The sequence below is a fragment of the Stenella coeruleoalba genome, assembly GCF_951394435.1.
Source record: "Stenella coeruleoalba genome assembly, chromosome: 6".
Lineage (NCBI taxonomy): Eukaryota > Metazoa > Chordata > Mammalia > Artiodactyla > Delphinidae > Stenella > Stenella coeruleoalba.
Genome location: NC_137151.1, coordinates 101825098 through 101839556, shown reverse-complemented (window position 1 = coordinate 101839556; position 14459 = coordinate 101825098). Strand labels below are relative to the sequence as shown.

The following is a 14459-nucleotide window of genomic DNA, read 5'->3' as shown; positions in this document are numbered from 1 at the left end:
CAAATCCACTAGGACAGCTAAAATTAAAGGACTGAACACACCGTGTGTCAACGAATATATGGAGGAACTGGAACTCTCATACACTGATGGTGGGAATGAGAAATGGTACAGCCACTTCGGTGAACAGTTCACTCATTTCTTAACGTCACACATACACTCTACGTACTACCCAGCCATTCCATTCTTAGGTTTTTACCCAAGAGAAGCAAAAGCGTATACCCTTACAAAGGCTTGTACATGCTTCTAGCACTTTTATTCGTAAATAGACAATAATTGGAGATAACCCAAATGTTCATGAAGAGGTGAATGAAGAAGCAAATTGTGGTATATCCACAGAATAGAATAAAACTGAACAATAAAAAGGTTATTGATATATTCATCTCAAAATAATTATGCCAGGTAAAAAGGAGGCAGAGTACATACCATATAATTTCATATATATATATATAATCTAGAAAATGAAATCATTCTAGTACAGAATGATCACCCCTGCTCACTTTTATTTAGCTCACTGCTACACTTCCTTCTAGACTCGTCTCAGGTGTCACCTGCGAGGAAACCTTCCAGGCTCCCCCAGGTTGGGTTAGGTGCTCCTGCTATGATTTCCCAGTTTCCTGCACATCTTATAGAATAACTTTTATGTAGGTTGTACTCATCTATTTACTTGTTCCTCTTCTTACTAGACTGAGATTCTTTAGATCAAAGACCACACCTTTTAGCTTTGTATTCCCCAAACCTAGAACACGATAGACGTTCCACAAACGTCTACTTGAAATACCTATTTGAAAAGTAAAAGGATGAATAATGAACAAAAAAACCAACAAATGAATCAGAGAGTATAATTTGGAGGCATGTTAGAGGCCCAGCCCTTATACATCCAGGCAGGGCCAAACTTGTGTATAAACCAAATATATGGAAACAGATAATAGGTGATTTTTGCAGGCAAGTGTAAAATTTTACCTCCCACCACATACATCTGCATCAGGTTATTTGAACTCTAAATATTCAGAGTGAGAGGAACACAGATTTGGAGCAGGAAGAATAAATAGGAATTTACAAGGAATGGTGGGAGTTATGAGAGGGTCTGAGTAACTGACAGGCAGCACTGGGGCCCTAATGTCAGCAGGGGGCAGGGACGGAAGCACTGAGGGCTGGAGCTGGGTTGAAGGAGAAGGATAATGTGTGAGCATGCTGGCTCTCCAGTTGGAAGGTCTAGGGCCACCTTGGAAAATTGTCTTAACTTTGGAAGTCTTGGTTTCCTTACCTGCAAAAGCAGGATGTTAATAGTAGTGACTACTCGCAAGACTGTTCCGAGTATCAAAGCAAATATCTCAAGTAAACTTCCCGGCACACTCTAAAGGCCCTGTATACAGTAGATGTTATTAGGAAGGGGCTGTGGACCAATCTGTCCTTCTTGGCCTTTTTGTAGCCCCGTCAACAACACCGAATGCTCTGGCAGGTTGATGAGTGACAGCAACCTCCTGGTCCCCTCAGCACTATCTGCCTGGTTCCCAGCTTGATGGTTTGGGGCTTTATTAAAGAAAAACAGTAAAATAAATAAATAAAAGGAAACTAAAGTAAAAAAAAATGGGCAGAGGTGCAAAACAGACATTTTTTCAAAGAAGTCATCAAGATGGACAACCGATGCATGAAAAGATTCTCAACATCACTAATTACAAATGACTATAAATAATCACTAATTATAAATGAGATTCCATTTTCCAGTATATTTTCTTGCTAGTTTGTATATTTTGTATATTTCCTTGCTAGTTTGTAGATATAAAGGAAAACTCCCATTTTTTTCTTCATATTTTTCTTTTCCTCACCAGTCAGCTCATAAAATCTCATTAAAATTTTGTCACTTTTATGTAGGAATCTTTTTCACTTACTTTTCTTGAGAATTTTTGCTGGAAAAACAAAACAGAAACAACTATTCAACCAGCCAATTAGCAAATAAAAACAAACGTTAAAAAACAGAAAAAATAAAAATAAATTTGGGTGCCCTCCATGCACAGGTACAAACTGATCCTCTAACCATCAGCTTCTTACAATCCAATAAAATCCATGGGATTGACACTTAGACTGGAAAAGGCTCTGCTGACTCTGCAGACCCCAGAAAGCAGTTTGGAAGTTGCCAATTGTCAGTTGGTCTCTTTAGACCTCTTGCGAATGACACCTTTGGAAAGTCAAGAGGTGGACTGAAAATCTTAAGGGAACTCTCCACTTGTTACACGTTGACTGGTGTCGTTCACAAAACTCATATGTAGAAGTCTTAACTCTCAGTACCTCAGAATATGAGATTGCTGTATTTGGAAACATTTGTTGTTATGGATATAATTAATTACCATCAGGTCATACTGGAATAGGGTGGGCCCCTAATCCAATATGACTGGTGTCATTTAACAAAGGGAAAATTTGGACACAGAGGCATGCCAGGGAGATGCCATGTGAAGACTGGAATTATGCTTCCACAAGCCAAGGAACTACCAGAAGTCAGGAGAAACCTGGAACAGACCCTTCCCTAGAGCCTTCAGAGGGAGCACGGTCCTGCAAGCAACTTAAGCTCAGGCTGCCAGCCTATATAACTGTGAGACAATACATTTCTGTTGTTTAAGTCATTCAGTTTGTGGAACTTTATTATGGGATCCCTAGATCACGCATATTCCATTTTTCTTATTTTAAAATATCAGTTTCTTATTTCCCCTATCCTCTACCTTTCCATTACTTATGGCAGCAAAATTGCCTGAATCTTACAGGCACATATATAAGATTTATTTCTTTATTATATTTTCAAAGAGAATCTTTAACTCTATGGGATCTTCCTAACATTATTCCTTCACTGGCCATTTCATTTGTTTCCCTTTTATATCCCAGGCTCCTATGGATTTGAGGATCATGAAATACCACCATGAGGGCAGGTAGGATGTGCTGTCACAACAGAGCGAATTATCATCTCTTCATCACTAAACTATCAATGAGAACAGGGCAGAGGGGATTTCTGCAGTCTAGACTGGAACTCACAATGGATAGAAATGACCTTGCCACTCATGGAGGCAACGGCCCAAGATGGAAGTATCCCAGGCAAGGCTCAGCCTTCCCAGTGATCTGAGGGACGCACTAGGGGTTTTGTCTTTCTTACCCAAAGATCCAAAGCACACAGTCCCTCCCAGGGGATAGTTAGAGGGTTTACTCACTTATTTTCCACATCGTGGATCGTGTCAGGCAAAGGCAGATTTCTGGTTTCGGGTAGCAAAAGGAGAACAGGACCGGCAACGATGGGAAAATCTCCATAGATGATCCAGGGCAAGGTGGGTAGATATACCACTAGGGTCATCGAGAGTGGAGCCAGTGTTGCCCCACACCTACTAGCCATCATATCTAATCTTGACGCTTTTGCCCTGAGGGGAAAACAATAATACATAACAATTCAGTAAAAATCCACACAGGTAACTTATGACCTAATGTTTTGATGTGATTATGGAAGACATAAAACACAATTATTAAATAGATGGGTTTGATAAAAAATTTAAAACAATGAAAAAAAAAAAGAGCTCTAGGATAGCCCCATGATGAAAAGGTGTAAAATGCAATTATCCTGCCTGAAGAAACTCAAGCTCAAGTTTCAAAAAGACTTGTCCTGACCAGTTGTTCTCCACCTTGCTCAAAAGATGTTTAAACTTCTGTTTGAGAGACATGTAGGTTAGATCTAAGACAGAACTCCTGGAAATATAAGGATGTTAAAAACCCTAATTGGCTGTCAAAAGAAGTTATGAATGCTCCTTTTCTGGAAGGATCTAGGGTGAAACAGCTGCCTGTAAGTGCAGGCTGTATTAGCTTAGAGCGAACAGACATTTCTTTTTCCTTTCTCTTCTTTTTTTCTGGGGGGTGGGGGTTGTTTTCTGGTTTTTAACAGTAGTCCCAGGAAATATTTAAGGGCTATGACACATCAGATATAAATTGGAGAGTATGGTAATTCACAAAAGTTCAGTCTACTTGTTACCATTTAGTACCATAGTTTTTATAGTCTCTCCCTCTCTCTCTCTCTCTCCAGCATTTTTCAAATTTTAGTCTGCAAGAGAATCCTACAGAGAACTTTTTTTAAAAACGCAGAATCAACCCCAAACTCCTGAATCAAGATCTCTGGCAGTGAAGTTAGAAAATCTGTATTTTTAATAAGTTCCAACGTGACACAATACATTGATTGCTCTAGAACTTGCAATTACCTGGGGGGAAAGTTCTGTATAACTCCTTAGACTCCAAGTCCTGTCTCTCAGGGTTAAGGAAATCAGCCTGAGAATTTGCTCCTGGCTCTCTCAGCCGCCTCCAAGAGCAGCTCTGGATCCAGGCTTTGAGGTTCAACCCAGAGGATGACGATGGCAAAGGAGCCAGCTCCTCCCTGGGTCTGCAGGCCCTCTCCTCTGTACCAAAGGCACTGGCTGACCAGTAATGTGGTCAGTTCCAGATAATCTCATGTGGCAGTAGCAGAGTGAACCAGCTGAATTCTTGAAGTTTCCTTCTAAGTCTGTAAGTTGCATGGCAAAGTTCATATTGCCCTGAAGTAGCAGTTCCTCCCACATTTTGTGTTTGTTTTTTTTCTTTTTTTTTTAAACATCTTTATTAGAGTATAATTGCTTTACAATGGTGTGTTAGTTTCTGCTGTACAATGAAGTGAATTAGCTATAGGTATACAAATATCCCCTCCCTCTTGGACCTCCCTCCTCCCCGCCCCCATCTAGGTCATCACAGAGCACCGAGCTCAGCTCCCTGTGCTATCCAGCAGGTTCCCACTAGCTATCCATTTTACACATGGTAGTGTATTTATGTCAAACCTAATCTCCCAATTCATCCCGCCCTCCCCTTCCCCTGCCTGTGTCCACACGGTCCGTTCTCTATGTCTGTGTTTCTATTCCTGCCCTGCAAATAGGTGCATCTGTACCATTTTTCTAGATTCTACATATATGCGTTAATATACGATATCTTTCTCTTTCTGACTTATTTCCCTCTGTACGGCAGACTCTAGGTTATAAACGAATCTACTCACGTAGTTACTCCCCGATCCATTTGAACTCTCTCCTCTTATGGCAAATAGAAAGGAAAAACGAGGTACAAATAACGTGGCTACCAGGCAAGTCAGGAAATTTTAAAGCTTCTCTTTTAAATGATTGAAAAATACCTGCTGTGAGGCAATTCTGAAGCTTAAAAGAAGGACTATATGGGCCAGAATGTCTCTCTGTTGGTTACTTCCCCCTACCAGGAAATAGGACTGCCAGATAGGCCAAAAGAACACCTTGAAATGGGAAAACATTTTGCAAGGCTTTGATAATAAATCATCTCATTCCATGGGTGGGTTCTATATGGTTGAGTGGCGAAGGAAGCAAATGCAATCCGCCTGATTAATGATTCATTGTCGTGAGAAGGTTGCTCTGCTTAGGGACACTTTCCATTGCAACCTTCATTATGCATCTAAAGCATATAGAGAAATGGGGAGCTGCATAATTTTAACAACTAGTACAGGTACATATGTTCAGCAATAAAGGGCGAAGCCTCTGTTTTATTTTGCTGGTAAAGACATAGACTAACACTGTTGATCAAGATCCCTTCTCAAATGTTAAGTGTAGAGAGGAAAAGACAGTTTAAATGTTTGTACACTTTTTACCAACTTTCTGTACCCACAGTCCTTAATATCCCAAGAAAACCCCAGTGCACCTGTCTCACATAATAGAGGCTCTCACCCAGCAGGTACATTTAGAGAAAGGAATCTGTCAGCATACTAATAACAGTCCTGACAAGGGAGGGAGGAAATGTTATCAGTACCTTAGGAAATACTCTCTCTGGGAAATTAAAACCGTACCATAGTGCATGCGGTGTACATCTGTTTAGGTTCTTGTTTCCTCCACTGGCAATAGCTACTGTCAATCCATGGATTCTGTACTGTAAATGAAATAGAAAATTGCTTCAATATTACACTGCCCCAGATGGATGTTAAAACAATAGCGTGGCCATATTAAACTCAAACTTAGATAATGCTTGCTTTATACTTCGAGCTGAAACGGAAATAGGGTACTCTCCACAAAGATGTAATACTTAAGAGAAAAGTGAAAAAAAGTCATAGCCATATGCCTGATTTTGCGCATGCATTTCATTTTCTTTTGTTTTGAGAGAGGAGAATTTTCTAGAAAAAAGAAAGAATATGGAGTCTTACAATCTATCTTCTACCATAAGTCAATGACCCAGAAGGTTCAAGGGAATATGCAGGAGGAAACAGAGATGATGTGGTTGCTAGGAGGTCAGAGGAAAAGGGAACACCACAGAAATTTAAGCATGTTGCCCCTTTGATGGGAGACACAGTATCAGTTACTAGAGCTTCCACTCTGCGTTAGAGACCAGTAACTGTCCACCACAGTGAGTCTTCCCTTTCTTTCATTATAGCTGGGTACTTCATTCCACAGCCTCCCAGGCAGCTGGAGGTGGCCACGTGCTGGATTCTTACCAATGGAATAATGTGGGAAGCGATGGATTCCACTTCCTGCTCTGAGGTTGAAGGCATCAGATGTGTACTTCTCTGTATTTTCCTGACCTTCCCACAAGCTGGAAGAAACATGCCTAGGACCAGCATGGATCTTGCAGACGAGGATAGTGCACTCTGGAGGGAAAAACAACAAGATGGAAGTAACCTGCGATCATAAATGGCTGCATGGAGCAAAGCTATGTTTGAGTAAGAGAAAAATAAATTTCTATTTATGTCAGTGATTGTGTTTTTGAGCCTCTTTATAACTGTAACTTAGCCTTCATCCTAATACACATTATAGCATTTTGAAATTAAGGTCTTAGAAGAGAACTAAGGAGCTCACAGATGGTACATGTTTTCTCAGTTTAATATAAACCTTCCCAGATTTCTAGAGGTATTCTTTTTTAAAGGCAATAATACAATGACTGTTTCCTAAGAGTTCACACAAAACAGATTCACAAATTAAGAGAAAGAACATTAGAATGCTTTTCAAAAAAATTCTAAATTTATCAAAAGTGGAATGGTCCTTGAAAAATAATCAACAATCAAACCTGTGTTAGCCACAAATGTGTGCAGACACCACAGCCATACGTGAAAACATAAGCACTATTATGGGCTGCACTGTGTCCCTGAAAATTCATTTGTTGAAACCCAACTCCCAGTACCTCAGCACACGGCTAAATTTGAAGATGTAGGTTTTTCAAGGAGCTAATTACAGTGAAATGAGGTCAGTAAGGTAGGCCCGAATCCAATATGACTGGTGTCCTCATAAGAAGAGATTAGGTAGCAGACACATACAAAGAGAAGACCGTGTTAGGATACAGAAGAAGACAACCACGTGCAAGCAAAGGAGAGAGGCTTCAGAAGAGATCAAGACTGCCGGCACCTTATCTTGGATTTCCAACCTCAGAATTGTGAGACAATAATTTCTGTTGTTTAAGCCACCCAATCTGGTGGTACTTTGTTATGGCTGCCCTAGAAGGCTAATACAAGTATGTCAGTGTCAATCACTTTTCTTCTGAGTCAGAACCAAGGAGAAATTCTTTGGGTTGCTTCTAAAACAAAACAAAACAAAATGAATGACAGAAATGAATTTTATATGATTTCCAGTCTTTCAAATCTTTGGGTTTTTCTGATTAACAAACAGAGGACTTGTCATGCTTTGACTGTATCTGAACTTTCAAAACAACTCTATACCCTTCCAAAATAAGTGTGGATCCACGCCTTACACTATATTCATAAGCAAACTCCAGACAAAGACCTAAACATAAAAAGTAAAAAGCTAATAAAACAAAATGTAAGTCATCTTTCCAGCCTAGGAATGGATAAAGACTTTTTGAACATGAAGCTAAATCCATAAATTACAATGTTAAAATTGGATGGGTTTTCCTTCATCAAAATGAAGAATTGTGGTTCAACGAGGGTTACCTTAGAAAAAGTTAACAGATGAGAAGATATGTACAACATCTAAGGCCAAAGGAGATTGATAGCTAGAATATCCTCTCCCTCCAAAAAAACAAAAACAAAACAAAAAACTGCTACATATCAACAAGAAAATAATACAATCCCAAAAGAAAAATGGGTAAAAGATAATAGTAGGTAAATCTTAGGGAAAGGTCAGATGTCTAATGAGTATATGAAGAAAAACTCAACACTATTAGCTACAAAAATACTTAAAGTTTAACAATCAATGAGATTCCATGTTGTCCATTAGAATTGCAAAAAATAGAACACTAGATAATATCAAGTATTGGAGAGGACATGGGAATGACAGAAACTATTAGGTACTATTGGAGAGAATATAAACTTGTCTAGTAGTTCTGGAAAGCAATCTAACAGTACTGGGGAAATTAAGTATGAGGATGTTCTGTGATCCAGCAATCTACTTCTGGTATATATCTCAGATACAGTCACATCCAGATCCTCTTAGAACATGTACTTGGATATTCCTGACTGTATTATCTGTGATGTGGAAGTTAGAAACAATGCCCATCCTTGGGGGAAAGGATAAGTAAAATGAGGTGGAGACATACTACGAAAATATTAAGTATGCAGTTATCTAAAACAACCAAGTGTACATAGAGCAACACAAATAGATATAAAACACAAGTTATTTATAGCACTACTCCACTTATTAAAAATGCATACCCGGGCTTCCCTGGTGGCACAGTGGTTGAGAGTCTGCCTGCCGATGCAGGGGACATGGGTTCGTGCCCCGGTCCGGGAGGATCCCGCATGCCGCCGAGCGGCTGGGCCCGTGAGCCGTGGCCGCTGGGCCTGCGCGTCCGGAGCCTGTGCTCTGCGGCCGGAGAGGCCACAGCAGTGAGAGGCCCGCGTACCGCAAAAAAAAAAAGCATACCTACACAACCCATGACATATTTTCCAAAGAGTATGTAAATCAGACATACTGTGGTGTTTGCCTCCTGGAGGAGAGGAATGGGTGGGAAATGGGAATTAAGGGAAAAATTGAGATAGAATATGGTCTTCCATGTATCTCAGTGGTTCACAACCAGAGTCAATTTTGTCCCTCTGTCCTCCCAGGGATATTTGGTATTTGGCAATGTATGGAAACATTTTTAGTTGTCACCACTTAGGGGGGCAAGGTGCTACTGGCATCTAGTGGGCAGGAGCCAGGGATGCTGCTAAACACACACAGGACAGCTTCCACGACAAAAAAGCATCCCTTCCAGTATCACTGATTTTAATTGCTCAAAGATTGTGAATAGGATAAACTGATAGTAAGCCTTTAATAATTAAAGAAAAATAATTAAAAATGCCTCTCACTCCTTATTCTTTTCTCTCTTATGAGTTTCTCCTCCACATACCCATCTATTAAAATAGGAAGGGTGTCCAACTTAAGATGCACTGAGGGCTTCTACTAAACCTTCATGAATTTGGTGAAGGAGCTAAAAAGTATCCTAAGAGGGCAGCAGTTCAAAAGAACAAATTGAGCCAGAGCAGGGTCAGAAGTAGACTTTGGGATGGCAGCCACAGAGGGACAAGCTTGGGCCAAGGTGGGGGTGGGGTAGGGATGGAGCTTCAACAAGAGGTTTGGGGCTAGGGTCCTTCCTTGAAACAAGAGAGAAGGAAAGAAAAGAGAACGTGACTCTCTCTGACCATTTAACAGAACTTCAAAATTCTCTGAGCAACAGAATGGGCCTAATGTGTACCAGGTGGGATTTAAATTTAAATGAAAGCAAAATTTTTCAAATACTAGCGACTGTTAAACATTGAAATTGATTGCTCTGGTTATCCTGCTCTATTGGACATTCTTGTTTTTAAAGGGCTTGGGTATACAGTATTACCGTCTAATTTAGACTAAGGAGGAGCTTAAAGTTCTTAACAGCTGTGATTTGTGTTTTCATGTTATTTTCCTTAAAGTTTTGGCAATTGCTATTTGATACCTTGCCCTTGGCCACTCACATCCACCGAGAGCCTTTGAGGTTAAATTATCATGAATTACCTTCAAAGATTTTTGTCACTGTTGTTGCTGATGGTAGTGGTGGTGTTTTGTTTCGTTTGTTTGTTTTTTAAGAAATGAAAGAAAAAGTTTGACAAGTCTCTGGAGAAACATAATCCTCCCCAATTTTATTCAGTTCTAGCGGTAGGACTATGAATATATTCAGATCTCAAAGCAGTCATTTTTTCTCCTCCAGATTAAAAAAAAAAATTGAATTGAATTCTTATGAATCATCTGGACTAATATTAGTTTACTTAACTGTTTTAAAAAAAATTTTAAAGAGAAGAAAGGTAGGAAATATTGGGTACAGCTGCACATTATTCTAAGATACGTCCCCACTCCAGCCCTCCAAGAATTACATCACCCTGTATCATCCTTTGGAAACCATACTTCTGTCTCTTTAACAAGTGAAAATGAGAAGGGGGCGGGCCTCAGGAGTGGCGAAGGCTCTGATTGGTCCAGCTGGCAGGAAGTGGGCCGTGAAAGCGTCCCTTCTGTTTTTGTCCGGAGGCTGCGGGGTGAGTGGCTCGAGACCGTGCAGGGCTTAGGGACCCTGGGCTGGTAGTTACTTTGAATCGCGAAAGTGCAAACGTGGGGTGCGAAACGGGTCGCATTCTTTGCTGTGGGTTCGGGGCCCTGGCAGCCTTCTTGCGGAGGTGCCACGCCCTAGCGGCTGGGCCGCGGTGGGCCCGGGGTCCGCTCGGACCGCCAGGACCAAGCAGTGGTCCGGGAACTGGAAGGAAGGTGTTCCCGGGGCGCTGGCCGCCGCCTTTGCAACTCGGCCGAGGCCCGTATCTCAACGTAGATTTTCTTTTTCCCCTGTTCTGCAGGCTCGTTTCTGGCATCATGGCGCAAAGGGCCTTCCCGAATCCTTATGCCGATTATAACAAATCCCTGGCTGAAGGCTACTTTGATTCTGCTGGGAGGGTGAGTTTGGGAAATATCTGCCTGCACCCCTACCTCCAGCCCCGAGTGTTTGGAAAGTTCAGTTTTGCCTGAAAGAAAGGGATGAGCATCCTTTTTTAAAAAATATAATAGAGTTTCACTATAAACATACAAAATATATTTTAAATATATAAAGTATATGTGAAAATATACAATTTGCGCTCTAAAATGTTGAACTTCTGTAAGGAGGCACTGTTAATATTATCAACAATAATTAATAATTGAAACAGTCTCAAACATTGATATCTAAATTATAAAAATTCGCGGCTCTGCAATTTTCTGTGTAATCTTGAATTTTTTGATCACTTTTGGTTTGTTTTTTAAAGAGAGGTGAGAAATCCTGATGGCATTTCACGGGTGCCGTGTTACTGTTTTATGATTGAACAGGCGTATGGACAGGGTAAGGACGAGAGTAAACCAGAATGGGGTGAAGACATCTTTAAACTGAAAGTGCTAAGAGAGATTTGGGACATAGTCCCTGAAATCTTTGTATCATTTCCACTCTTCCCAGGACATCCCCACAACTGGAAAATAAATAAATACATAAAACTGGTCAGTTTAACTGGTGAGCACCTCACAAGTCAGTGTAAGAAACAGAACCTGGATGTGAGATACCAGAAGCCTGTGTTTTCTCATGCCTCTGCATATAGTTGTTAAGAGGGAATACAGTTCTTTTTAAGAATACCTAGTTGAGAAATCCTAAGAGTGAGTTAGGTTGGAAGAGTGATATCTTTAAATGTGCACACATTTTTTAAAAATTTTACCAGTTTATTTCTTCTAAGCTTATCAGCCATATGAAAAGCATTTTGCATGTGATGTAAGGGCCTTAGAGATTTCATATCTGCCAAGTGAACTTTCAGTGATTCTGTTGGTTCTTTCCTTAAAACACTTGTCATTTATAAATTAACTTGGGTGAGTAATGCAGGTAGGAGGAATGAAAGAGATGGAGAAGAGCTGTAAGATAGAAGGCTGCCGAAGTGTATATGGAGCTAGAATCAATCTGATTCTTTTAAGACCAGAATTGAACTCCCTAAACAAAGCCTGTAATCATTACCTTGAAGTCAGATGGCTTCCTTTTGGCTATTTGGACTTGCATTCTGCCCAGCTCTGCAGATCCTGAAGCTGAAGCATTTGTCTTGTCTTGTTGGAGGAAGACCTGCTGCTTCATGCTTACTTGGCAAAGAGAACACTTGAGGATGGATCCTAATGAAAGCAGCCTTCAATAAAATGTATCTCACTATTTAGGCTGTTTATAAAGTAAATGCTTTTTATAAATTTAACTCTGTTTCTAAGGGAGAAAAAAAATGTTCATAAATTTGAATTCTGGCCCCAAAATAATAGTGTAATTTATTGCCCAACACATGGGTTTTGGACCCATCCCAGAAAGAAATTAACCTACCAGTTTTAAAATCGTTTAATGTTGAACATCAAGGATTGGACCCTGAAGATCTGTCCTCCTTAATTTGTTAATGCAAAGATTTCAATAAGGAACTGCTCTATTTCCTGGCATCTATCAGAAAAAAGCGTTTTTATACACTCTTCAAATTATTCCTAGGTTTGAATAATTTTGTGGTCTGCTACAAGCAATCAGTATTCTTAGGCAGCTCACTTTTCTTAAATGCAATTATGTGCCAAATAGAAAGTGACTTCCCTTCTTGAGGCTGAGGCATTCTCATCATTCTTGGTTGCTTACAGTAAGGCCAGGCAAGATGATAAATTATCCATGATCTATGAACAGAATATGACATGTTCTTATGTAGATGCACTCTTCTATCTAGTTGAGATTTATAGACCTTTTATATCAATACTGAAGTATATTTTACCTTACAAAATGTATTTTTAAGGCTTGTTGAAATCTTAACCCCTTGGCAGGCATTGTTAAATAAAGGGAGTGTGTCCATCACACACTGGTTTCTTCTTCAGATAGTGAAATAATGGATCATAGTGGTGCTTAGAATAAATAACCCAGAGATGGTTAATCGTCTGATTTGCCTTATCAGAGATACTCTTCAGAGTATCAGTAAACCTTAATATCTTTTATTATTATTAATAATTCTGATACCACTTTTTCCACTTTTTTCAGTTTTTAAATGCCCTTTTTAAAAAAATGAGGTTGTGATGCTAACAGGGAGTAAGTTAGGTTTGTTTTTACAGTCCTTGTGTGATGAAATGTCTTGTATCCTTGGAATGTTCCCCAACATTGTTTCACAGTTTTACTGCTTTGTGAAATCCAAGTCTGAGAATCACAGCAGATTCCTAAAAATATTGAAGGATACATTAAAAGGTTCTTTTAAGACACTTCATGATTCAGTGTCTACAGAACTTTCAAAATACTTTTCAGTTACTTTTAGAACAAATAACATAATTATTCGGTATGCCTCACTGTTTGTGCCACATATGTGGGCCTTTATATGGATGTCACTAACCCCACACCCCAGCCTCAGTGTGCTTTCAACCTATATCCAAATTATTACACTTTATAGACCACTGGACTGCTTAAAATAGTAAAACTATCAACATTTACATCCCTGAATGCAAACGACATGAGAGACACAATCTCATTTGATCCTCAATGCACCTTTTGAAATTGGTGGGACAGGTATTATTATCCTGACTTTACAGAGGCAACTGAAGCATAAAGGAGTTATGGGTTGAGCATGGTCACTCAGCTAATAGTGGATAAGGATGTAGCTGGGCTCATTCATTGAGCAGTATTTATGAGGCCCCAAGCCTTCTGGGCACTGTGCTGGGCATGGGTTTTTGATACTTAGTCGGATGTTCTTTCTACTCTGCTGAAGGCTCCTGATATCTGTGAGGTTTTTTTGCTTTTCTTATGCTACTTCTACAATTTTTTAAAAATGTTTATACATTTTTAATAAATGGATTTTTTATAAATGTGTATCTTCATTTTTCAAATAACAGAAGCAATTAGAATGTTTCTTTAGGGGATTAACATTGCTGCTGCTTGAATACTAAAACTCCAGTGGCTTGAAAACAGCAAACATTTTCTGATTTGTGCTTAATTTAATAAAATGACTTTTATTATAATAAAAAATATTGGTTTAAATAATAGATGATTCTTAGTAGGTGGAAATTACTATGATCCAGTTTATCATTGGCAGCCTTTTTTAGTATTTAACTAAAAATTTTATGTAAAACATTTAAGTTACATCAAAAATATTTCCCAACTTGAGTAAGAAAACACAGTAGTACTTTTAAGTTTTGTTAATTTGTTCTTGTTTAAGAATAAAGTAATTGTCCAGTTCTCTTAGGCAAAAAAAATGTAGCTTAAGTGGAAATGAAGTACCCTCCTATTTTTAATAGCCTATAGTCCAGGACACCCAGTGCCCCATATTTTTTGATATTTGTTTTCCCTTTAATACCTACAGCTGACTACTGAGTTCTCACAACGCCTGAACAATAAGATTCGAGAGCTTCTTCAGCAAATGGAGAGAGGCCTAAAGTCAGCAGACCCTCGGGATAGCACTGTTTACACTGGCTGGGCAGGTATGAAGTGCTGACTGTGAACTGGCATAAGCGTGGTAG

The 14459-nt window shown here is 39.5% G+C and overlaps 2 protein-coding genes across 3 annotated transcripts in view; one reads left to right on the top strand and one right to left on the bottom strand.

The window, feature by feature from the left end:
* CPS1 (carbamoyl-phosphate synthase 1) overlaps positions 1-14459 on the bottom strand; it is a 348188-nt gene that overhangs the window by 222005 nt on the left and 111724 nt on the right. Inside the window, exons 4-6 of the mRNA XM_079924871.1 lie at positions 6491-6643; positions 5852-5931; positions 3195-3398 (exon numbers count right to left, since the gene is read on the bottom strand). The gene's annotated coding sequence lies outside the window, so the exon portion shown is untranslated. The remainder of the gene's footprint in view (positions 1-3194; positions 3399-5851; positions 5932-6490; positions 6644-14459) is intronic.
* The window catches only part of LANCL1 (LanC like glutathione S-transferase 1), a 44478-nt gene continuing 40442 nt past the window's right edge, over positions 10424-14459 (top strand). The window contains exons 1-3 of one of the 2 annotated variants that reach the window (XM_079924323.1): positions 10424-10486; positions 10799-10895; positions 14303-14420. In XM_079924323.1, the coding sequence (XP_079780449.1) occupies positions 10815-10895; positions 14303-14420 (199 nt within the window). In that variant the 5' untranslated portion in view covers positions 10424-10486; positions 10799-10814. Of the gene's footprint in view, positions 10487-10526; positions 10565-10798; positions 10896-14302; positions 14421-14459 lie in introns of those variants that run through there. The other variant, XM_079924324.1, reaches the window with a different exon arrangement.